Genomic DNA, 27305 nt, shown 5'->3' with positions numbered 1-27305 from the left:
TTGCCATTTTCAGGGATGAAGAACCAGGAGGCCAGCTGGTTACAGATAAGTTCCACATAGACTGGGATTCTGTCCTTATTGATATGGATAATGTGATTATAGCAAGATTTGATGGCAGAGGAAGTGGATTCCAGGGCCTCAAAATTTTACAGGAGATTCATCGAAGAGTAGGATCAGTAGAAGTAAAGGACCAAATAGCAGCTGTGAAGTAAGTGGAGGCAAATTTTTCTATTGTAGTTGCTGTAATTAGGACAATATAGGTATATTACACATACTATTACCCACTGACTGAGAGGTTTCTAATTTATTGATTGGGCAATTTTCTAAGTTAAGAATATATCTGTAGTAAATTTTTTCAAGTACCTAACACCCTTAGTGCTATAATAAAAGTATTATTATATTTCTCATCTAGAATTAGAATTTACTTTGGATTTATGAAAATGGAAGGGACATTACATCACTACATTATTTATTTATAATATTCCATAATGTGTGTTATTTGCCCAGTTAGTTACAATACTTTAAATACTTTTTAAGGACTATTATTACACTTGAATGAAAAAGTGACTTCAGGAAATTCATAGGTTGTTTACCACAGTACACAGAAGTCAGTGAAAATAGAGATGTCTACCCAGTAGGCCTGAAATGCAGCTGAAGATTCTACATTTAGAACATGTTCCCGGGTGATACAAAACTGCTAGACCACCACTTTGAGAAGCAAGATTTTCGAATATATAACCCTTCCACATGAATGGAACCAGTCAGTAAATCTCATGGTTGTGTTTGTGTTTGTGTATGTGTTCAGTGTAACTTCATTCACATGTACATTTGACTCAAGATAAACAATATATTTTTTTCTTTATCATTGCAGATTTTTACTGAAACTGCCATACATTGACTCCAAAAGATTAAGCATTTTTGGGAAGGTAAGTGGTACAAATATCACATCTATCTATACACTCATATATACACTTATTGTGTATATGTTTGTAAAAAAAAAAAAAAAAAATATATATATATATATATATATATATATACATATGTATATATATATACATATATATATATATATATATAGTCTTCATTATAGTTTAGTTTTTTGTATTTTCCCTGAGAAAAACTGCACTGGTTCATACTGAATACATTAATTATTTATTAATTTAGCAATTTTTTTGTTGTTGTTGTTGAGAATCTAGTTGGTGCCTGGTGTTAGAGCAGCAATGAGGGAAAGACCATATTTTCATGTAGAGAGGGGAAACAGTAAACTGTTGGTAAACATAATTGCATATAGTAAGGACTCTCATGAAGAAAACAAAAAGAAATGATGGATAAAAGAGTACTGCAGAAATGTCTAATGCTAATAGATTGGTCAGAAAAGGGCCCTCTAAGAAGATGACATTTAAGTCAATACCTTAATAAGGACAGGAAACCAGTCAACCCAATCTCTTGCTGCTATATTAATTCTCCACCGTAGGAACACCAAGTACCACATCCTTAAGAAAGATTGGCAGAGGCCTAGAAACTAATATAATAATTTGTTCTATGTTATCTGGAAGATATTTACTACATATACATGCATGTGTGTGTGTGTGTGTGTGTGTGTGTGTGTGTGTGTAACCTTTTTCTCTTTTTTGGTTACTGGGGATTAAACTCAGTGGTGCTTTATCATTGAGTTATATCCCAGCACTTTATATTTACTTTTTTTATTTGGAGACAGGGCCTCACTAAGTTATTAAGGCTGGAGCTGGGCTTTAACTCGCAAGGCTGGCCTTAAACTTGTGATTCTCCTGCTTCAGCCTCCCCATTAGCTGGGATTACCATCATTCACCACAGTTCCTGGCACTGACTTCAATAGATATTTGTGGAGCACTTGTTTTATGCACCTTTCTAGCCAATATGCTATCAGGATAGTAAGATGACAGGGAGGGGCCCTTGAATTAATTTAGTTTAGAGATGAATTCTTGGTGTTCATGGATATAAACATATTTCTACTTTTCATATGTAAACCTGGAAATCAATGACTTGAAATAACTGCTGATTTTACTGGAATATAAATTTTAGTGTTATATACTGACAGGTAGGTGCATATAAAACCCACTTAACAAATGAGTAAAACATGAATTAGCACAGATCACTACCATACTCTCCCCACTTCAGATGCCTGCAGTACATTTATAAATTCTTATTTTGTTGTCAGCAATAGTCAATGGGTCAATGAAAATATTTTGTGTACAGTACTACCTGAAAACATTAATGCAAACAAATGAAGAAATGAGAACAAATCAGTAATGAAAAGCATGTTAGTAAAAAAGTGAAAACGTATAAGAAAGTGGTCATTCCAAAGAAATGGAAATTCTAGCTACATCAGAAGAGGCATATAGGGTAACCCAGTCACATGAGACAGCACTGATGATCCTTAGGACACTGTGCTAGGTGAAAAGAGCAAGTCACAGAAAGATGAGTACAAATGAATCCAAGTATACGAAGTATCTGGAATCATCAAGTTTATAGAGGCAGAATGGAATGGCATTTGTCAGTGGTTAGGAGAAAGGGGAAAAGACAGATTTTTTTTTTTTTTAAATGGGTCCACAGTTTCAGATTTGCAAGATGAAAAAATCTGCAGATCCATTTAATAGGTTTATATGAATGTACTTGATGCTTCTGAACTGTGCTTAGAAGTAGCTTAGATGGTAAATCTTCATGTTTTTGCCACCAAAAAAAAAGTGTGGGGGGGGGCATATACAGTGAAGAGAATTTTACTCACTAATAGTCCTGATGTATGTAATTTACAAGGGAGCCAGGACTTCATTCACTACACACATAAATAAACATAAAGGACCAAATGAGCTATTTGAACCTTCATGGAAATTAAAGGCCATTCAGAAGGCTGTGAAATGTCTGTTGAGAATATGAACTATGTTGGCGAAAATTGGGCAAGACACAGGAGGTGAGGGGGAAACTTCTGATGCAAATACATTGTCACTATGAGGCATTTGGCAGGACATAAAATAAAGCAATGGACTATAAATAAGGCTTACATAGGGGAGTGATAGAAAGAATCACAGGGGAATTGGGTACAGACTTTAGAGGATCCTCCACATCAGCTCAGAAATTTGGATTTTAGCTTATAATGAGAGGAACAAAGATTTCAATCTAAGATTTGGAAGTTCAAAATCTTGCATTGTATCCCCCAGTCACTGTGCAGGTATTGACGAACCTCAGGGCAGTTAATACTGACAACTTTAACATGCAGGCTGACATAGAACGCAAATACAATCATTAATGAATTTATTTTAAATGGAAAAACTATTTCATTTCAACTAAAAAGACGTGAATACTTTGACTAAATTATTAGTTAAAAGTTGGCTTTCTGAGCATACAAATGAAATCTTTGGCCTTAAGACTTAATAGACCTTGAGTTTGTATTTTGTGGGTTTTTTTTTTCCCTCTTGGACTAAGTTTGTTTTATTTCAGTACAAATGGAGTTATGCTAAACTCATAAACTGCGCTGGGAAGTAATGTTCTTGTTTTCTTCTGTTCTTTGGAAAACTTGTTTAAAATTTTAATTAGGTTTTTTAAAAGTATCCTGGACTATTGCTTTCTTTGCTGGAAATTTTTAATTATTGAAAAAATTTTAGTTGGTCATTCAAGGATTATCGCAATTTTTCCATTTCTTCTAGAGTCACTCTTAATACTTAGGGAGTCTCCTCAGCTCTGAAAACAGGGCCTTGAGTATTCATTTCTTTGTTAGTTTTTGTGTGAGTTTGTCTTTCTTGGAATTTTATTAATGGGAATTGTATTTTTATATTATATGGTGTTTTGAGACTGCAAACCCAAGTGTAGACATATGGCTCAAATTTTTAATTAAGATCAATTATTTTAGTTTTGATAAGCTCATGGCAAGAAGAACAACAAAAACATTTTCACTGATATCTTTTGTGTATGTTAAAATCATCTTTTTGGAGTCTGGCCTTATTCAGGGTCTGCTCTAACCCATGTGTGGAGCATGCATTCTGTGTACCCATCTAATGAAAAAGCCTTCCCAGCATGAGGCCAAGGTCACCACTTGGAGAAAACAAGGTCTCCCCCTGCTTTTTTATTTTTTAGTTGTAGATGGACACATGCCTTTATTTATTTATTTATTTATTTATTTATTTATTTATTTTTATTTGTATGTAGTGCTGAGGATCAAACCCAGTGCCTCACAGGTTCTAGGCAAGTGCTCTACCACCGAGCTACAACCCCAGCCTCCTGGAAATAACAAGGTCTTTAAGCTTGGTTTACCTCCCTGGTTTCTAGTTTTCTCTTTGTATGTAGGCTCTGTGAATTCATTAACTTTGCACAGATTTAATGATATATTTAAAATTATTCTTAATTGGTTTTTTGGATTGTTTTGGCTACTACTTTATATTTGTTTCAGGGGTTATTTATTATATTTTCTTTTCCCTTCTTGTTTCCCGTTGAAAGATCAATAGGGTATCCATGTCACCAAACACTGGAGTTGGAAGTGTCACACATGTGCTGTTACCCTCAATGAGGGTAAAATAGGTCTCCCTTGTAAGAAGATTCCAGGCTGAGTTTAAAATAGGTGTGACGAGCATTGCAATTTATTTGGGATACTCCCTCTGGGAAAGTAAGGATGATTGGCAGAACCAGGGCCAGGGATCTATCTCTGGTCAACTTCTTTTCTTTATACTCCTCAAGTTTTGAATGAATTTCCCAGAGCTTCTGTTTCTTTTTTTGATTCCAGATTTATCTTATATGTATAGTGAAATATGTTGGTATCTATAGCTACCTAGCTTGCTAATTTTATCCAGTATGATTGACTTTACCAGCAGAAGTTAAATCTCTGCAGACATTCTGAGATAAGTCATACTGTGGTATCTATAAATTTGAAAGTGTTAATTCCAAGAAACTACTCGATTTTTTTTTTTTTATGATTTAGTCTTTCAGAATTTGAAGAGTAATTCTATCTATACTCACAAACTATGTAAGCTGATTAAGGAAGAAACGGATTGTATTTTTAACAATGCTTTTTTGGTATAATATATATACCCTATATATATATATATATTACAATTGATGATTTCTATATAGTGAAATGTTAAGCCTATAAACATCAGTGACACATTGATTAAGTGAATATATTATTTTCCAAAACTATCACATGGAATTGGAGGAAAAGAGAAGAGATAAACTTCAGCTAGTGTAAATTAAATATAATTTCATCTCATTATATCAAAAGTATTTCCTAAAATGCTACAGGTAATGTAGTACTACAAACTAATAGATATTGCCTGAAATTGGATCTTAATAATATTTCAGCATAATATACCTCTCCAGTTATGTCTTCCACAATATAATTCAAGTGGAATTCTCTTTGGTTATAGGGATGCCTTCCACCCTTCTACCTCAGTGTCTTTGTTCATGCTTTATTCTAAAACCAGCCTCCAGAACATGCAATGCTTTATAACTCCGTCTCTTATTAAGCCTAATGTGAATGACTCTTTCTTCATGAAAGCAGTCACTAAATTTCTTTGGACAACAGCATTCCCTCCTGTGTACACAGAAATACTACGTCATAGTTTCTTATCATTATTACACCATTAGATAATGAGTTAAATTTAATTGTCTTATTATTTCATTTCCAAGTCAGACCACAAGCCTAGTTAGAGCTAGTGATGTTTTATTAATTGTTTTTGGTCACAAAGAGATTTGAATTGAGTTTATCTCATGTTCTTTTTCTAATCTGTTCTTCTTTCTTCCCTTTCTTCCTTTCACATATGTGATCTCTTTCTCTCTCTCTCTCTCTCTCTCTCTCTCTCTCTAAGTGTGTGCATTTAGAGATGAAACTCAGAGCTTCTTGTATGGTCTACCAATGAGTTATATTACCAGCTCTTAAAATTTGTTTCTTTGAGGCAAAAAGTAGTTGGATATTGCCTCTTTTATCCAATTTGACAGTGTCTGCAATTTGAAATAATTTGATTAGATCATCGATCTTCAATATTATCATCAATATGGTTGCATTTTAATTTTCTTGCTGTTGACTACATAAACCACATTTTTAATTTACACCTTTCAAAATTATTTCTAATGTATTTTGTATTAAATGAACATTTTTAATGATTCAGTTAGTTACTCCTTGCTTATTGGTTATAATTCTCTTTTGGGTTATTTTGAAGATTACCTTAGGACTTACAATTTGCACTCCTGACTGATCATAGTTATTTTCCTCTCGTATCATCCCACTTCATAACCACTATAATAATAACACAGTGGGGTGCTGCTATCTCTCCCTTCAGGACCTTTTGCTGTATTTGTCAGACATTCTGTGCCACATATGCTGCAAAGACTCATAATATTTTAGTTTTTTTCTTTTAAAAGTCAGCTTTTCAAGAGGTTTTAATAAAACCTACTTCTCTTACTCCATCTTGATGAAATTAGAAATTCTTACATAAAATTACTTTTTATTATTAACAATCGTATGATTATCTTTTGAACTAATAATGTATGTATGAATGCTCCATTTATGTTGGTGGTTGAGGTATATGAACATCAGAACAACATGTGTGTTTCCTTATTGACATTTCTAGATTTTATTATATTAAATATTAGTCCTTGATCATATTATGTGTGAAATGTTTCCTTAGCTTGTTGATTTTCCTCAAATGTTGTAAACAATTAGTTGAAAAACCCCAAAGTTTTAAAGCTTTTATTGGCAATATTTTTTTTTCTAATCCTTTCTTTGGTGATTTCTTCTAATGATTTTATTCTGTAATGTATCATTCTTATCAAAGGAATTTCTTATGTTTTATCTGGTTTGAGTGAGGAAAAGAATAAAGCACTTTTAGGACATGGTGAAGATTTACTTATTTAGTTTCAAATAGCCATTTTTCTAGCTTTCCTGATTAACTAAATCTCCCTAGTACTTCAATTCATGATAACTAAAAAAATAACAATTTCTCAACCATTCCTGAGTTCACCTCTCGTGTAATCTGCTTGTCTGTTCTTATGCTAACCTTATTTATTCTTTAATTATGGCATGTTGAACAATAATACATTTCAATATTTTTAAAAGTAGTGTTTCAGTCATTTCTTTTTCAAAATAATATTGGCTCACCTCTCCTATTATTTCCTATCATCATTTTTACAAAATCTCCTAAAATTCTGTTGTTTTTATTGTTGTTATTTGCTTTTATTTATATGTTTATTTATTTATTTACTTTTGGTTTAAAGATACATATTTATCTTGCAATTCCAGAGACTGGCAGTGCAAGGTCAAGGTATGGGGAGAGTTGCTTTGCTCTGAGTCCCTTGCTTGCAAATGATGGTTCTCTCATTGCTTCTTTACATGGTCCCCCCATCTGTGTCAGCTGGAATTTTAAAATTAAAATTTCGTTTAATTATTTTATAATACTTTAAGGAGAATTAAAATCTCAACAAAATAGAACATTTATTCAAGTCACACATTGTATACAGTATGTCTCTTTTATTTAATTCTTCCTTTATCTCAGTACTGTTTTGTAGTTTTTTAAAATATAACTCACGTATCTTCCCTATATTGTTTATTTCTTGGGAATTGTGTGTATTTTTTATGTTTTAATTTTAATGTGAATGATACCTGTTCTCTATATTATCTTCCAACTACTGTGTTAGAATAATGAAAGTTTTTAATAATGAAATATTTAGCTTATATCTGGCCATATTCAATTGTTGTATGACTTGATTGAAGACTTTAAATCATTTTAATTGGAGTAATTATCTTCAGAAACTAACTTAACCTCATATAATGTATAATTTGAATTTCAATTCTTTCAAGCAATAAGGTATTGTTGTTGAATACAAAAAAAAATCTGGGAAGCAAATTTTTTATGAGCTACTTTCTTGAAAAACACTATTATAAATTGAACATAATTGGCAAATTAAAAACTAATTCAAACATCTTTTATAGACTTGACATTAGTATGAGTACTAGCTCAGTATTAATAAGGAATAAAATCAATTCAGTCAAAGAGTATTTACTTACTATTTACTATGTATCCTGAATTTTTTGAGCTGCTAGGTGTAAGTCACTCCCAAAACAGAAAAAAAAAAAAAATCTTTTTTATTTGAATATGTAGTTTAGAATGGAGAGATAGATGGAAATAAATAATAAGTAGCAAAATATATAAAATGTCAGGTGATGATAGTACAATCCAGAAAGATAAAGCTGAGCTGCAGAGAGTGGCCCTGAGATTAGGGATATGGTGGTGAATATAAATCAGAGATCAAGAAAGCTTCTACCAGGAGATCACACTTGAATTAAGACTACATAGTTCATGAGGGCAAGGAACATGGACATTTGATGAGAATTAGTTTAAAAATATGAGTGGATGTGGAAGCTTCTTAAAACTTTATTTATGGCAGTAATCACTTATTTTTGAAAGTTTTTTATATTTTTTTAATTGACAGCTTTCCAGAGTTTCTGACCAGCTGAATATCTCCTAGATTTTTAAGCTTTTAGTATTTATAAGCTGAAGAACACATCAAGGCCAGAATCAAAATCTAAGTAATTATATATATATATATATATATATATATATATATATATATATATATATATAACAAATAACACATTAAATGCAGAAAATACAGTGTTTTCCACAATATATTTCAAAATTTATATTTGAAATTAACTCATCGTGTGCTACAAGAGATATAGTTCTAAAACACCACATAGACCTAAGTTTATAGGAAGCACCTCTTTTCCCCCTAGTTCTGTCAGCATATCTTTTTACTATGTTCATGATATCATTTAAATATTATATAAAAGTATGTATCCATGAAAATATAAGTCCTCTGTAAAATAGAGCTATCTTTGCTCCTCCCAGACTTTCTATTATATTTGATTTTTCTTACATCATTTTTTAAAGAAATAGAAGTCTCGGGAAACATTTTCATGTTGTAGTTTCACCAAATGAACTTTTCAAATAATAGCATAAGTGTATTTATATTTTACAAGTAATGTTATAGGGCTTGGAAAGTGGAAATTAAAAAAGCAATTGCAATGAATATAAAAATGCGATCACTGGGAAACCAATAAAATGTCAACTAAGAGCATCCAGAATTACTGAATTCTTTTGATCCATATCAAATCAAAACAACCTCTAATTGACTACAAAGTCAATATGATGATCCTCAATTTTAGGATCCGCATGATGATATGAGTTGTTTTGAAAATTAAAATCACCATCTTTATATCTAACTAGAACTTATAGCTGATTCTTGCCCTCTTTTGGAATGTATTATCCAAAAACTCTTTCATGATCAACTTTTGCACTCAATAAATAAACATAAAATGGTTGAGAGTAAGGTGAATAATTAAAATTTAATTTATTCTAATTCCTGCCAGTGTTGATTTTATTTTAAAAATAGAAGCTATTTCTCTGAAATAAATCAAATTAAAGTAGCATTTTTGGATTTGATTTTTAAATGCGGTAGAAACAATTTTATTCCACAGCATTCACTATCATTAAGTCTTAGAGGGTATTTAGCTTCATGAAATCCCAAATTTTCATATAAAAAATAGTATAATACAACCCCTTGTGCAGTAGCAATGGTTTATACCCCTACTACACCAGAATAGGGGCGCATCCATGCCCAAATTCTCAACAGATTATAACTGAATTTTTCCAATCACCCACCCCTAATTTTTCTTTTTTAAGCTCTAATAGTCTAGAAGTTTCTGGTTGAAGCTATAAAGATATTTATTAGGTATCTTTAGTAAATTATTATGCTTTAAGAACTTATTGTTCAAAATGTAGACCAAGAATAAGTTTGTTAAAAATGAAAACTTCTTACCCAACTCCAGATCTACTTAATTAGCATCTTCATTTTTTTAACTTTTAATGTTTTTATTTGTTTTAATTAGTTATACATGACAATAGAATGCATGTGTGCACTTTGATATATCAAACGTAAATGGAGTATAATTTCTCATTTTTTTGGTTGTACATGTAGAATCCTATCAGTCATGCAGTCATATATGCACATAAGGTAATAACGTCTTTTTCATTCATTTTTAACAAAGTTCCCTAATATTTTTTTCCCAAAGTAATTTTATTGTGAATATATGAGGTATACAATATGATATTGGAGGATACATTTAGATTAAATAAAAGAATTTCTACAATGGAACCAAGGAACATTTCTAACATTTCTATCATCTCACAGAATTACTCTTTTTTGTTGTTGTTTGCTTTTGCTTTTGTGGCAAGAATAGCTAAAATCTACTTACTTGGTAGAAATTCCAATTAAAGTACTTTAAAAAAAAATTGTATCCATAGGCCTCATGATACATATGACATCTCAGAGATTTGTTTCTCTTATACCTGGCACTTTTTATTCTCTGACCTACATCATTTCCACCATACACACACACCCAATCCCACCACTGTTTATCCTTATTTTTTTTTCTATTTTTACTGAAAATTTTTTAGACTCCACATATTGGAAACATCATTTTACTTTTGGTGTCTGACCTGTTTCATTCGTTCAGTGAGCATAATATTCTGCATTTTCATCACATTGTAGCAGATGGAAGCCTGTCCTTCCTTTTAGAGGCTGGGTAACATTCCATTGTACATCGGTACCATGGTTTCTTTATCTAGTCATGTGTAATTATTGGTTATTGATTATAATGTCACAGTGAACTTAGAAGTATTGATGTCTTTTGAGATAAAGATTTCATTTCTATTTTGTCTGTGCCTGGATGAGGATTTCATGGGTCATAAGGTAGTTCTATTTTTAATCTATTTAGAAAGTGTCATACTGTTTCTTTTGATGGCTATACCAATCTATAGTCCCACCAAAAGTGTACCCTTACCAATATTGTTATCCCCTTTTGATATGAGCTATCCTGACAGATGTGAATGGGTATCTTGTAGAGATTTTGATTTGCATTTTCCTGATTAGTGATGTTAAGTACCTTGTCATGCCTCTAGTGGCCACTTTTATGTCATCTTTGGAAAATAATTTCTATTCAAGTTGTTTGTCCATCTTGTATGTTTTTTTTTTTTTGTTAATGTTTTATCAGTTTTTTTTCTATACATTTCAAACATTAACTCCTTATCAGATTCATGGTTTGCAGACATTTTCCTAATCCTTTAGCTGTCATTTCGCGGTGTTCATTTTCTTTGCTAAATAGGAAGCTTTATTAGTTTGATATAGTCCCATTTACTTTTGCTATTATAGCCTGAGATTTGGTGCAATATAGAAGAAATCATTGCCAAGGCTGATGTCCAGGAGCTTTTTTCCTCTGTTCAATTCTAGGTGTTTTATAGTTTTAGGTCTTTTATTCATTTTGAGTTGATATTGTATATGGTATAAGATTAAGGTCGAATTTCATTCTTTAGTATATGCAAATAGAATTTTCCTAATACCATCTAGTAAGTGATATTTCCAAGTGTGTCCTCTTGGTGCCCTTACTAAAGGTTAATTGGATGTGTGTATTTGAATTTGTTTCTAGACTCTCTCTCTTTTCTCTTTAGCTGGTCCATGTATCTGTTTTTCTGCCATCATACTAGAATCTGCCTCTCCAGAAGGCACTATTTTTTTCTTAGTTCCTGGAGATAATTGGGCTCTGAAAGACATGTGAAGTAAAATTCAAAACTAACCAACACAATGCCAATTTATTAACTTAGATTATTTGAGCATGATATATAGTTCTTTGGACTGAAGCTTTAATGATTGGGACATTCAGCTCTTCTCTCAAGATGACCAGCTTAAATAAACAACCAGATGTTAATCAGTTTGAAGTTTGCTTGGCCGCCATGCTATCAAAAACAGAAAAGTTGTATGCCTCAGCTAAGAAATGCAATGCCTTCCTCACTATGGGAAAGTTTTACCTGTGGAAATATTTGAAGTTTCTGACTGTAACATTCTTTTCTTATCTCCATGATAGAGAAAAAGAAACAAAAGTCCTGAAAATGTTCCTTCTAGGGATAGAACTTTGAAGGGTCCTCCCTACTTTGGCCTTTTACTAATTGTTTCTTTCTTTGTCCTTACTTTTTTATAATTTGTTCTTTATATATGTTAATGCATTTATAACTGCTACTTACCTATCACTGACCTAAGGCTCTTCCTGTGTCTCTCAAAGAGCAAAGGGACTTTGGGGTAGTCTAAAATCATGAAGGATACTTTTTTCCCATCATTTACAAATTGTTGAAGGAGAATCATTCAAGCTTCTGAGTATAAGTTAAACATTCTAATACAAGCTAAAATTAATTTTCACAACTTACAACTCAGTAGGTCAGTGCCTTACTCTAGAATTCCTGTAAATTATTAAAATATCCTCTGGAACCTTCCTAGTCAGATATTGGAATACAAAATAAAACCAGACAACTTGAATTATTATTTAAGAATTTATTGTTATATTAGGTCAAAAACATTTTAAGTTGATATTTTAAAATTAAATTTAAGTGATGATCCAACTCATAACAACATTATTATCACATCCCATAATTTTTAATATTTGTTGTATAGAATATAGGGGAGGGAAAGAAAGTTTTTCCCTTCACTCTCCATGTGTTCTTAGGTAGCACTTCATGTAAAAAAAATGCATATATATTATATAATATATAAAATAATACACATATATTTATATAATAGTAACAACAAATTATAATTTTAGTAGCATATATAAACATGAAATATAACCCAGACTACTGGAAAATCTCTAAAATAGATCTGAAAGAGCTGGTTTAGACTCCAGATTAAATACTACTTCTTTAAAACAGAGAAAGAAGGGTGAGGATTAAGCCCCAACAGAAACATTCACCAGGAAATTTACCATAAAATAGAATGAGGTTTGTTATGTAGGTAAAGCTAGTGCCTTCTTCAATGATGCGCTTCTCTAATGATTCAGTTATCCCAGTTTTCCTGGTACAGAGGGGAAATACCCTTGTAATCTAAGACCTTCTTTATAGATTAAATTTCCCTTCCAAAAGGGCAACTCTCTAGCACTGTTTTCAGAAATAATCTTTTTCCTGCAGTTTCTCAGAATAGGACTGCTCAAATAATCCTTAGGCCCATCAGTTATATTTGAGGTGGCAGATTCTAGTCCCCTACAGTCATATTTGGGGGTAGATTATCCTGAGCCCCACGAGGAACTGAAAATAGAATCTATATTTGGGATGTTATAGTTTAAATATTTGATTCTCCTTTCCTAATTCTACATAACAATTTTTGTTATTTCAATTACGTATGCATATATATGTGTGTGTATGTGTATCTCTTTCTATATATGTAATTTTCTTAAACTGATAGATGATTTAAAGCGTGTTTTATACCCCTAGTTTCATATTATTTGAGACAGTTCCCAGATGTACAGTATGAAATCACAGAGCAACTATTTGACACTTGGTGATATCTAATTAATTTTATATCTAACAACTTTATTAAAATAGCTGGTTAGATAAAAATTTGAACAACTATTCAAAATCTTCATCTGCAAACAGTGATTTTACTGCATTCTTAAGCCTAAGAAATTATGATACATGTTGATATGTATATTAGCAAGCAATGATCAAAACCTAAAATATGTCCAGGAATAATTGTTCTAATTTTTGGCAGGGGTATGGTGGTTATATTGCATCAATGATCCTAAAGTCAGATGAAAAGCTTTTTAAATGTGGATCTGTGGTTGCGCCCATCACAGACATGAAGTTGTATGGTGAGTGTGTCCTACAGACTAATGTAATATAGTGTATTGATTTATAGAAAACAAAATCCCAATGCACAGAATCTCAAATGAGCTCATTTATCATGTGTTATTAAAGCCTGTTGTGAATTGTTTATCACCTCCCTGATTCAATTGATTTTACTGGAGCATGACAATTAAATTTGAAATGCAGAAATAAATGATGAAATATGCTAGGGTTTTAGTTTGTTCTTAACTTTCTGTTTTCTTGGGTCATAGCTTCTGCTTTCTCTGAAAGATATCTTGGTATGCCATCTAAGGAAGAAAGCACTTACCAGGTAACTAAATTAAAAATAAATAGAATGAATAATATTTTTTTTTCTAAAAATCAGGTCAAATTGCTTTTACAGGTAGATCTGTAGATACAGATGTTTGTGTTCTTTGTTTTTATAGGCATCCAGTGTGCTACATAATATTCATGGCTTAAAAGAAGAAAATATATTAATAATTCATGGAACTGCTGACAGTAAGTATTATATTTGCTGCTACTGTTTGATGGAATGTGACCTTTTACAAAGGAATACATCTTAAAATTTGCTTACAGAAGGCTTATAAACCTAAAAAACAAAAAAATAGGAAGTGAGACAAAGGATCAGATGGTAGGAAGTGGGAAGAAAGAATTCAGGACTAAGCAGAGAGGAAATAAATAATCAGCCTCAAATGGCAACATCTCCAATAAAACTTCCTGAGTTTTGGGAATAGTCTATGCTATTGAACACAATAGCCATTAACCACTTATGACTATATTCCATTCAGTGTGACTGAGGAATATGATTTTTAATATCGCTTAATTTTTCCTGATCTTAATTAAATAGCCTCATGTGGCTAGTGGCCATGGCTATTGTGTTATTCGGCTTTCCTCAAATGGAAATCAACCTACAAAACAGAAAGATAATGTAAATATGCAAGCTCTGAAAGGTTGTGAGTTTACTCACTTACAGGAAGTTTTAACTTATCTGAAGTTAAAATCTTCCTAAAAGAGCTATTTTGTATTCCTTCTCATTTTTTAATCATTTTAAACATGCGAGATGGATTCGGTTGATGTTATAAATAAAAATAATTATTTATATTCATAGAAAGCTTTCAGGGCTCAATGAATTTTTTATTTTTATTGTCCTATATGATACCTCACAACAGAAGGTTGAGTGTTTATAGTTCTATTCACAGTTGAGAAAAAATCAATTTCAAGAAAGAAACATTTTTCCAAGGCTATCTGACAAGTGAGCCAAGAGAGTTCAGATCTTGAATCAATACTTTCTAAATCTTGAGCTTGTGTTTGTTATCACACCCTACCCTACCTCAGTATTTTTAGCCAATTCTTAAAAATCATAAAAAAGTTCTCTTAGCAAAGAATGTAGAGTATACCATCTCTCCAACTTAACTTTTAAGCAAGTCAAGCTATAGTTAAACCACAGCTTAATGTGTATATGTTTGTGTATTTTATATATATATATATATATATATATATATATATATATATATATACACACACACACACATATATATAATACAAACATATAATACAAACACACACACACACACACACATATATATATATATATATATGCACATCTATATCAATTTCTCTATATATATATATAAAATACATATATGTAATGTAGGGAGATACCACTAACCCTTAGACAGAATTCTGAATAAAGTATGTGTGTGCTTTCTGTTAAGAAGCCAAAGTTAAGTTTCTTTCTTCCCTTATGATGGGTTGGATTTAATGATGTTCTTCAAGAGTATTATATAGAAAGGGGGAGTTTTCACTTTACAGTGAAAACTTGTCCTTCAACACATCAGCCAGGGATGAAGTTTCACATCAGTAGTGATAAGCCAAGTTCATAGTAGGTATAGTACATATAATATAATGAGAATGACACTTCACCTATGTGGTTCAGTACCCAAAAGCTAAAACCACAGTCTAAACTTGAGAAAAACATCAGAATATCCAAATGAGGACTCTACTACCACATGATCACTATTTCTCAGAACTATGAAGGTCATGAAAAATAGAGAAAGGCTGAGAACCCCCCATAGATCAAAGGATACTAAGGAGACATGATGTCTGAATATAAAGTGATATCATGGATGGACTCTGGAGCAACAAAAATAATGTCAAAGGAAAACACTCAAATAAAATAGGTGTAGTTAATGGCAGCACACTGATACTGGTGTATTTTCTTTTCTTTTTTCTTTCTTTCTCTCTTTTTTTCTTTTTCTTTTTCTTTCTTTCTTTCTTTTTTTTTTTTTTTTTGACAAAGGTCCCATAATAATGTAAGCTGTTAACATTGGTGGAATGGAGTGAGGGCTATATGGAACTCTTTGCACTGTCTTCACACCTTTTCTGAAAACTTTTTAGGTTTTTAATAGTTTTATCTATTATAAATTGAAAGCCTTTTTATTAAAAGGCAGATTTAGAATATACAATAACAATGTTGGATGAAACATGATGAAAGAGAATTTAAAACTTTTGAAGACCTTTAGATTTTTGTTTAAAGTATTAAAACTTTTTCTTGAAATCTTAAGATTAGTAATAATAAAAATCATTTATTAAGTACTTTGTCAGAAAATGTGCTAAAGCATTTAGTAATTTCTTACTCACTTTGCATAAAAATAATATATAGTGGGTCTTACTGCCTTCTTACTGAACACATTGGATAAATAAATATTAAGAAAGACACACAACTCCCCTGCCAGAGCTCAGCTCTGACCTATATGCACCTCTGCCCACCTGCATGGGACCTAGGCCCAGGGTAGGCCCAGGTCCATCCCGCCACCAGCAGATACCTGCTGAAGCTCAGGATTAGTCCAGATCCACCTCTGCCTACCTGTGCAGGACCCAGGCCCAGGGTAGGTCCAGGTCCATCATCCCCCCAACCTGAGAGCCCCGACCCAACCCACTTCCATATTGGGACACTTCAAACATCTCCATAGTCTTCCCCATGCAGTAGCTTCTACCTTTCGACAACAGATAGGGCCTAGAAACAGCGGCATCTCAGAGCAGGCATCCCAAAGCCAAATGGTGTAAGGCATGCCATTTCAGCCCTACCTCTGAAAGACCTTGCAACAATCTTGGGGCACTTCTAATGCTATCCTAAGTTACCTCCCCTATTGCCGCCACAACCTTGAGTTGCAATAGCATCCATCTTGGGACACCTGCAGGGTCTAGAAGCCCAGAATCAAAGTGAAGTACAGATAACCTACATGGATACTACAAGACTATAAGATAGAAACTGTGATATCTCATATCCACACTGCAAGAAAGGAAAATACATAGACAACATGAAAAAACAAGGGAGAAAATTGCCCCAAACTAACCAGGATACTATAATAACAGATCCTATGGATGGTGAAGTTGATGAAATGCCAGAGAAGGAATTCAGAATGTTCATAATTAAAATGATCTCTGAATTTAAAAGTGACCTAAATGAGTAAATACCGGCAAAAATTGAGCACTTCAACAAGAAGACAAGAGAGTAAATACAAAAAGAAAAGATAAATATCAAAAATAAACAAAAATGGCTTGAAATAAAAATCGTGTCTCAATAATAATCCAGAATGTTAGTGGCCTAAACTCACCAATCAAATGGCACAGACTAGCAGATTGGATTATAAAAAAAAAAAAGGACCCAACAATATGCTGCCTCCAAGAGACTCATCTCATAGGAAAATACATCCACAGACTGAAGGTGAAACATTAGGAAAAATCATACCACTCCCATGGACTTTGGAAGCAAGCAGGGGTTTCCATCCTCATATCAAAGAAAGTAGACTTCAAGCTAAAGATAATCAAAAGGGATAAGGAAGGACACTACGTACTGCTCAAGGGAACCATTTACCAACAAAGCATAACAATTATAAATATATATGCCCCCCAAAACAGAGTATCTATGTTTATCAAACAAACTCTTATCAAGTTCAAGAGTCAAATAGACCACAACAATAATTCTGGGTGACTTAGCACACCGCTTTCACCACTGAATAAATCTTCCAAACAAAAGCTGAAAAAAGAATCTATAAAACTCAATAATACAATCAATAACTTAGACTTACCTGACATTTATAGAATATTTCACCTTCAACAAGCGAATACACATTCTTGTCAGCAGCACATTCAACCTTCTCTAAAATAAACTATATATTATGCCAAAAAGCAACTCTTAGCAAATACAAAAAAGTAGAGATACCACCTTGCATTCTATCAAATCATAATGGAATGAAACTATAAAACAATGATAAAATTAAAAAAGCTACTCCAACACCTGGATGCTAAATAATATGCTATTGAATAAACAATGGGTTGTGAAAGATGCCAAGGAGGAGATTAAAAAATTTTTAGACTTAAAGGAGAACACTGATAAAACATATTGAAATCTCTGGAACACTATGAAGGCAGTACTAAGAGGAAAGTTCATTGCATGGAGGCCATTCCTTAAAAAAAGAAAATGTCAACAAATAAATGACCTAACATTATCTCAATACTCTTCAAATCATTTTTGCAATAGAAAAAGAGGAAGCACTTCCAAATGCATTCTATGAGTTTATTATCACCCTGGTTCCAAAACCAGTCAAAGACACATCAAAGAAAGAAAATTTCAGACCAATATCTCTAATGAACATAGATGCAAAAATTCTCAAGAACATTCTGGCAAATCAAATACAAAAATGTATCAAAAAGATAGCACATCGCAATGAAGTGGGGCTCATCCCAGGGATGCAAGATTGGTTCAACATATGAAAATCAACAAATGTAATTCATCATATCAATAGACTTAAAGATAAAAATCATATGATCACCTCAATCAATATATGCAGAAAAAGCATTCAACAAAATACAGCACCCCTTCATGTTCAAAACACAAGAAAAATAGGGAGTACAGGAACATAACTCAACATCATAAAGGCTATTTATGCTAAGCCCCAGGCCAACATCATTCTAAATGGAGAAAAAATGAAAGTATTCCCTCTAAAAACTTGAACAAGATAGGGATGCCCTCTTTCACCATTTCTATTTAACATAGTTCTTGAAACACTGCCAGAGCAATTAGATGAAATAAATTAAAGGGATATGGGTAAAAAAAAACTCAAATAGCACTATTTGCTGATGATATGATTCTATATCTAGAAAACCCCAAAAAATCTATCAGAAAACTTATAGAATTAATAAATTAATTCAGCAAAGTAGCAGGATATAAAATCACCACCCATAAATCAAATGCATTTCTATATATCAGTGACAAATCCTCTGAAAGGAAAACTACTTCCAATAGCCTCAAAAACAATAAAATACTTGGGAATCAACAAGTGAGGTGAAAGACCTCTATAACAAAAATTACAGAACACTAAAGAAAGAAATTAAAGAAGACCTTAGAAGATGGAAAGATCTCCCTTGTTCTTTGATAGGCAGAATTAATATTGTCAAAATGACCATACTACCAAAATTACTATACAAATTTAATGCAATTCCAACCAAAATCCCAATGACATTCCTCATAGAAATAGAAAAAAGCAGTCATGAAATTCATTTGAAAAAATAAGAGACCCAGAATAGCTAAGGCAATCCTTAAGAGGAAGAATGAAGTAGATGGCATCACTATTCCAGACCTTAAACTATACTACAGATCAATAGTAAGAAAAACAGCAGAGTATTGGCAACAAAATAGACAGGTAGGCCAATGATACAAAATAGAGGACACAGAGACAAACCCACATAATTACAGTTATCTTATGTTAGACAAAGGCTCCAAAAACATACATTGGAGAAAAGATGGCCTCTTCTACTGGTGCTGGGAAAACTGGAAATCCATATGCAATAAAATGAAATTAAATCCCTACCTCTAGATGCCAACCTAGATGCCCTTCAGTAGATGAATGTATAACAAAAATGTGGTATTTGTACACAATGGAATACTTTTCAGCATGCAGAAAAAAATCTTGGCATTTGCAGGTAAATGGATGGAGTTAGAGAATATAATGCTAACTGAAGTTAGCCGATCCCAAAAATACAAATGATGATTTTTTTTTGTCTGATATAAGGATGCTGATTCATAATGGAGTTATGGGAAGGGAGCGTGGGAGGATTAGATGAACTCTAGATAGAGCAAAGGGGAGGGAGGGGGCACAGGGATAGGAAAGACAGTGGAATGAGATGGACATCATTACCCTAATTACATGTAGGAAGACACAAATGGTGTGACTCTACTTTGTGTACAACCAGAGATATGAAATATTGTGCTCTATATATGTAATATTAATTATAATGCATTCTGCTGTCATACATAACAAATTAGAATAAAGAAAAAAATTTTAAAAAGACACACAACTGTTAGTTAAAAAGGGGGGGGCAGGGTTTGAATCCAGAAACTAAAGTTCTTATTTCTTATTTACTGTACAATGCAGGCTCAGTCATGTGAATAAATTATATTCAAAGTTAAATTATTTTACCTCTAGCCATCACCCTAGAATACACCAGTACTCTTTCAAATTTCTCTGTCAATATGATACAGCTATTCAGCAAAACATGTTTCTATCTGAATGACTCAGTTCTGGGTCTGGTTCTTCACCAGTTTTTTGTTGTTGTTGTTTTTGTTCTGGAAATATCACAACAGACACTACAGAAATACAGAAGATAATTATAAATTATTTTGAATTTTTGTTTCTTCTGGTGACTTCAGAGGAATCTCCCCAGTGCAGGTACACAGGTACCAGCACCCCACAACCCACAAAAGCCTGGGGAGTTCAAGATGCTCCCTCAGTGACATTCTAATGTACCACTATAAATGTTATTTTGGAAGATTAGAAGCTAATTCACTCAGCCTATCAGACTTTAATGTCCCCCATTAGTCCTAGAAACAATATGAATTCCAAATATCATCAAACCATGTGCTAGATACTAAGCAGCAGAAAAATTCAATTGGAAAATTTATTTGTACATCTTTTTACCTTTATCCATATGTAGAAATAATGGGATTCATTTTGTATAGATTCCATATGATAAGTAAATATGCTGTACAAGGGACTATTTGTCATTGCCCCTATTAATTAACATTCCTAGTATCTTACATTTACTGAGAAATATATCATTATGTAGAGTTGATGTGGCAATTTTCCCATTAAATATAATACGATGTTGGGAAAGATTGTGCATATGTTTTTAAAGGATTTGAATCATCATTTGATATTTTTTATCCTCTGCCATAGAATGATTATTTGGCATCATCTAACTAGAACATTAAAGAGGATTAAACCAGTGGTAAGGCTGTTCTGGGTTTGCAAAGACCTTTACAATATATTAGCTTAGGAGTGATTTCAGAAATTTATAGGTGTACAAAAGACAGAAAGGAATAGCACAGGTGGCATATGAGCAAAGTGCTGTGCACAAGGATTTGAGTGAATGTTCCAGGATTTTGCCCCTATTTGAGCCCACAGAATCGCCAAATCTAAAGCAACTCCATTTCTTATTTCAAAGTTTTGGACCTTCTCTTCAGGCAGAAGGAAGACAGAATGAAGCTGGAATAACTAGTATTCTCTAAATTAAATATTTAGCCCATGAATAAGAAGATGTAGAAGATATGTACTACATTTTCTCAATATAAAGCATTCTCTTATAAAATTTTAATATAATAAAGCAGAATGTCATTATCTAACTGAGGCTGGGTGTCAATAACCCTCCTGAAGGAATACAAATCTATTTTTCTGTATTCATATTTACAAAAGGCATTCATTATATTAAAATATTTATAAAGTATAAAATATATGAACATTTGGGAATAATAAACGATATCTAAAAAATATGTCTCAATACCATCCTGTATAGTACATATGCCTGGTTCATCACTCCAGTAGTATTGATTTGATTTTTTATAATGTTAAAGTTTGCCATTATAGCTAACACCTTTCTAGTTAAAACCAAAGATTAGCCTTTTAATTGTATGATGTATGCAAAACACTTAAACTCTTTGAAAAAATAATATGAAAATTTTCTGATCTTAATAAATGTATCTTCTTCAAATATTATAATTTAATTTCTTCCAGCAAAAGTTCATTTCCAGCATTCAGCAGAATTAATCAAGCATCTAATAAAAGCTGGAGTGAATTATACTATGCAGGTAAGTAATTCTTTTAGAAGAGTATTGTGTTAGTCAGCCTTCCTTCATTATAAGTTACTTGAGATAACTTACACAGAGAAAAGTTTATTTGTCCACAGGTTGAAGGTTCAAGTCCATGATCAAGCCTTTAAGACACGGGCTGTTGGAAAATATTCAAGATACAAACTATTCCAAATGTCCTCTTCTAAATTCCTCTTTTACTTGTTAGATATAGGATACTTTTTCTGCATTATTCTATTATTATTATTATTATTATTATTATTATTATTATTATTATTATTATTTTGTGGTGCTGGGTATTGAACCCAGGGACTTGTGCATGCAAGGGATGCACTCTGCCAACTGAGCTATATCCCAGTCCTCTTATTCTATTCTTAATGTAATTATTTTTAGTATGTTTCTTAGGTTAAATAAGTTTGTATTCTTTGTTCTTGATTACATTGAGAATGTGGATTCCTTTATGCTTTAAAAGTAAAATTCATGAACCCATTCAGAAATGTTCTTTTCTCCTCAAAATTTATATACTATTAATATTGACATTTTAAAAAAGATTAACTTTCTATTTCCCTTTGTCCCTTTTATATTTTCTTCATTTTCTATCATTCATATATAAAAAGTGGGAGAGAAATATGTGTTTGGGGAAAATACAAGAAAAGAAGGCAAGTTAAAACTCTATTTCAAATTCCATTTATATATGTGCTTTCACACATCTAATAAATATTAATCAGGGACTTATTTTAATAATGGTCACTATGTTAGATGTGTAACAAGACATACTTCATGTATCAAAAAAATTTTCAGCTTAATGGAGAAGTCATAAAAAATAGTAAATTCGTCAACATTTGGAAGAAACAATTGTTAGTCAATTTTCTGTGTTATGACAAAATATCTGAAATAATCAAATTATGAGGCAAGATTGATTTTTAGCTCATGGCTTCAGATGTTTGGGTGCATAGCTGGTTGGCCCCATTACTTTGGACTTGGGATGACACAGTATGTCATGGTAGGTTTCTTCAATTCATGGTACTTAGGAAGCAAAAAGAGACAAGTGGATCCGTAGTCTGAATAACCCCTCTGAAGGTCATCCCCAATGACCTAACTTCCTTTCACTGGGCTATACCTTGCAGTGTTTACAGCATCTCCCCATAGTGCCATTCAATGGAGATGAAGCCTATAACACATGGCTTTTGTGATACATTTCAGATGTAAGTCACAGCATTCCACCACTGGACCCCCAAATCTCATGTCTTTTGCACAATGCAAAGTACAATAAATCCATGGGATAGGAAAGAATACCTAGGAAATGGGCCAAAGCCAAAGTGAAGTCCAACAGGGCAAATGTCAAACACGGTAGCTCCATGTCCAACATCCACGATACATGGGGGTATAATGGGAGCTCCAAAAGGCTTGGGCATCACTTCCATTCTCTGTGGCCAAAACATTCTAATTTGCATACAGAAGGCATATTTTGTTTCAACTATAGATTGACATGATTACAATCTTTTTAAAAGCTTAAGTTAAAGAACTCAGAATTTGCTGAAATGAGATTTTGGTTAGAAATTTTCATATATCCTTTCTTCTTTTGTTCCTTCCTTCCCTTCTGACTGCCTACCTTCCCTCCTTCTGTACTGGGGATCAAATTCAGGGTCTCACACATGATAGGCAAGCACTCTCTCTCTCTCTCTCTCTGAGCCACTAAACTATATCCCCAAGCCCTGGGTAGGTAATATTTTTCAAAGTCCCTATGCCAGAAGGGAAAAAGGAAAGAAATAAAGAAAATGAATGCTGAGGGGAACAAGCTGCCTTGATAACTTGAAATCATCTCCCCTCAATGTCTTAGGTCTACCCAGATGAAGGTCATAACGTATCTGAGAAGAGCAAGTATCATCTCTACAGCACAATCCTCAGATTCTTCAGTGATTGTTTAAAGGAAGAAATACCCGTGTTACCACAGGAACCAGAAGAAGATGAATAATGGACCCTATTTATATAGAACTGAAGGGGATATTGAGGCTCAATGAAACGCAACCAAGAGACTGTCATATTGTAGATGCTCAGAGTTTCAAGGGCAGCTTAAGGAGATGACACTGGAACAGCACACTCAGAGATAATGAACTAGAATTTGAAGACCGAAGTCCAAGTCTACTGTGTTGCCAGGGGTGCAGAATCTATGGCTTTGTAAAAGAAGGTCAAAGGGTTGGTTTCCTGGGAGAAATTAGTTTTACATTAAAGTAGGAATAGTGCATGTTTTCTTCTGTTATCCCCGTTTGTTCTGTAACTAGTCGCTCTCATTTTGATTTCAATAGCCACCATCATCTTTGCACATAATGCACAACTTATCATCAGTACTACAGTCCCTGATCTCTGATGGCTGAGCTGCAGTCTAACACTTTCCTGTACCTTTACAATAAGTGCAATTCTTTCATTGTCTATTATTATGCTTAAGAAAATATTCAGTTAATAAAAGCAGAGTATTTTATGTAATTTCTGTTTTAGAAAAACATTATTACATGAGTCAAAGGACATGTAGGAATATGGATTTCAGCACCTTCCAAAGTTCAGCCAGTTATCAGTAGATACAATTTCTTTAAATCACACGAGTGTATCTCTCAAGATACGTATACACCTGTGTGCATATACAGTGAATCTATCTTTATATGTTATTCATGCTACCAAGGGTAAGCTTTTGATGAATTAGAAAAGATGCTCTTTTACAGGCTATAATGGATGCTTTGTTTAATGAGCCAAATATGATGAAACATTTTTTTCCAACTCAAATTCTAGCTATTGCTTTCCTATAAATGCTTGGGTTGTGTTTGGTATTGTTTTTAGTGGTTAATAGTTTTCTAGTTGCAATTTAATTTTTTTGAATATGATACCTTGTCACATGTAAATTAGATACTTAAATATTAAATTATAGTTTCTGATAAAGAAATTTTGTTAACAATGCAATGCCACTGAGTGCTATTTTGCTCTATTGGTGGAGAAGACTTCTTTTTCAAAGACTGGGGCTCCTTTTACTTTTCTCCTCAGTGCAGGATCAATTCTCATATTCATTGTAAAAGGTCTGGATTATTTCATTTTCCAGTTTTTATTTAGTATACCACATCTGCCCAATTCATCTGTTACTGTTTAAGTTAAGTCCTTCTGGTGAGAATTAGAAATGAAATCTTTTTTATTTATTGGCCAAAAAGTTCACAAACAGCCGTGTTTGCTATTTAATTTTAATCCAAGGCACAAAATGCATCAATTTCTGTGTTCTGTTGACTTGCAGCAGTAAGTAACTGAAGAGTGTGAAATAAACTGGACTGTGTAGAGTCGAAACACGTCATGACAAAATGAACAGTGTCCACTGAAGTGAAAGAACATCCTCTCACTTTGCATATGGGATCTTACAGAAGATATCTAAAAATGTAACCAAGCTTTGAAAGGCAGAAAAATGTAGGCAATGTACTACTATGTTTTCATAGTTAGAAAAAAGGTTCATAGAGAACATGGGATTATTGTGATATCTGAATACCAGGAGGAAAATTTTAAATGACAAGGAATCTCTCAGTCAGCCTCCTGTTTTGTCAAAGGATCAACCTAAAATTCTGGGTGTTTAGAAATATGTTGAACCACTGATTGGGTCTTCCGCTTTGCTTCTGGATGTTTTGGAATTGTGTCTTCACTGCTCCATTAGATTCAATTTACAATGGGAAAGGCTCTCTCTTCTAAAAGACCCATTTTAGGTCTTTTTCAAGAATAGTAAACACATTTTTTAACAAAATAAGTTGTAATGTTTAAAAGGAAAGTTTTGCCTATTTTATTAAGACGGAAATTTCTTTTTAGGCTAATTTGAAGTCCAACTGAAGCTTTTTAATCAATATTTTAAATTTCAACCACTAGAGTTTTTTACAATGCAAATTATTATGTTGTCTGAATGATGTGGTTTTATTGAATGTCTATTTGAGTAACATTTAAAAAGTATTGACCTTTACTGTTCATCATTTCTCGTTTATTATTATTATCAATGTTTATCTATTTTTCAATTAATTTAATACAGTTTTTAATGTGAAAGACATTTGTCTGGGACCCACTTTCACCTTAAAGGCTAAATAGATCTAAATGAAAACAACTGCTTAATGGGAAGGTGGAAATTTTTCATCTTTGTGATTCTTTGAGTTTTAGTAACTGGTCCACTATATAAAGGAAATGCTCACCAACACATACTCACTGGTTACAAAGAATTCATGCAACTGTATTTTCCCTTTCACATTTGCCCTTGTCATAATCACACTATTTCAAACATATTAATGCATTCTGAAAGTGTCCTGGATAGCAAACTTTCAAAGTGTTTATTTTCCTTTAAAGAAAAACACCATGGTAAAGTAAACATGCTGTAATAAAATAGGTAAGCAATATTAACTCATCCGCACAGATAAACATACAACCAGTAACTTTTGAAGCCATTTTGAGAGACAAAAGTGTTTGTTTACTTTGCTCCAACTAAGAAGATGGCCATTCCACTGTGGTGGCACACACCTGTAATCCCAGTGACTCAGGAGGTTGAGGTAGGAGGATCATGAGTTCAAAACCAGCCTCAGCAACTTAACACAGCCCTCAGCAATTTATTGAGACCTCATCTCTAAATAAAATACAAAAAAAGGGCTGGAGATGTGGCTTAGTGGTTAAATGCCCCTGGGTTCAATTCCTGGTACCAAGGAGAAGAAGAAGATGATGATGACGGCCAATTCAAGAATTAGAGACAAAGAAAACCATGCTGACTTAATGAGTATTTTTTAAAAACTGAAGGAATGAATTATTTTTACTTCTGCTATCATAGGAATAGCTCTGAGGGTCTTGAAGGAGCCTTCAGTTGTGGATCTACTAAAAATAAATTACCTAAGCATGGGTTCTTGACCTACAAAGATCATTTAAGCCATTGTTCTCCTAATGATGGGTTTTCAAACAGAGTTCCCAGGAGTGCATTGCACACAAGTCTCTAGTTACATGGCTTCTATAAGGAATTCTGAATGAAATGCCTGTTGTTTCTCCTCACATGGTCTGACCGCCTTTTCTGGAAGCAGCCAGCTTTGCATAAGTATAATCTGACCTCTAATGGTGCTCTGACTCTCTATTCTTTGGATTCTCTGCTACTAATGGTGGTTACCTACTAGAACCCAAACTCATCACATACACACGACAAACCAATATGAGAATGCTAATACCACACTGAAGTCAAATAATGGAAGACACTAGCAGGTGACTGTACTCCCTTAAACATGGTCCTTGGAAGGCTCCAAGGGCCCTGTTGGCCACAGCTGCATAACTTATTTCCTGGTGCCCATTTCAGCCTTTTCAGTCCCCACTCCTATTTCTCAGGACCACTTCCCAAAATAAATTGCATGTGCACCAATTGTTGACTCAGGTTCTGCATTCTGGGGAAATCTTTTCTTACTTTTCTTCCCATA

General features: G+C 33.0%; 1 protein-coding gene across 2 annotated transcripts in view; it reads left to right on the top strand.

The window, feature by feature from the left end:
• Dpp10 (dipeptidyl peptidase like 10) overlaps nt 1-23827 on the top strand; it is a 622276-nt gene extending 598449 nt beyond the window's left edge. For both annotated transcript variants that reach the window (XM_076865657.2, XM_076865658.2), the window contains 7 exons: nt 14-208; nt 872-926; nt 13612-13711; nt 13958-14016; nt 14132-14204; nt 21779-21852; nt 23693-23827. In XM_076865657.2, coding sequence (XP_076721772.2) covers nt 14-208; nt 872-926; nt 13612-13711; nt 13958-14016; nt 14132-14204; nt 21779-21852; nt 23693-23827 — 691 coding nt within the window. The remainder of the gene's footprint in view (nt 1-13; nt 209-871; nt 927-13611; nt 13712-13957; nt 14017-14131; nt 14205-21778; nt 21853-23692) is intronic.
• Nucleotides 23828-27305: the final 3478 nt, after the last annotated feature.

Source organism: Callospermophilus lateralis, chromosome 9 (assembly GCF_048772815.1).
Source record: "Callospermophilus lateralis isolate mCalLat2 chromosome 9, mCalLat2.hap1, whole genome shotgun sequence".
Classification (NCBI taxonomy): Eukaryota; Metazoa; Chordata; class Mammalia; order Rodentia; family Sciuridae; genus Callospermophilus; species Callospermophilus lateralis.
The sequence above is the reverse complement of the archived record's forward strand: the minus strand, read 5'-3'. Positions and strand labels throughout refer to the sequence as shown.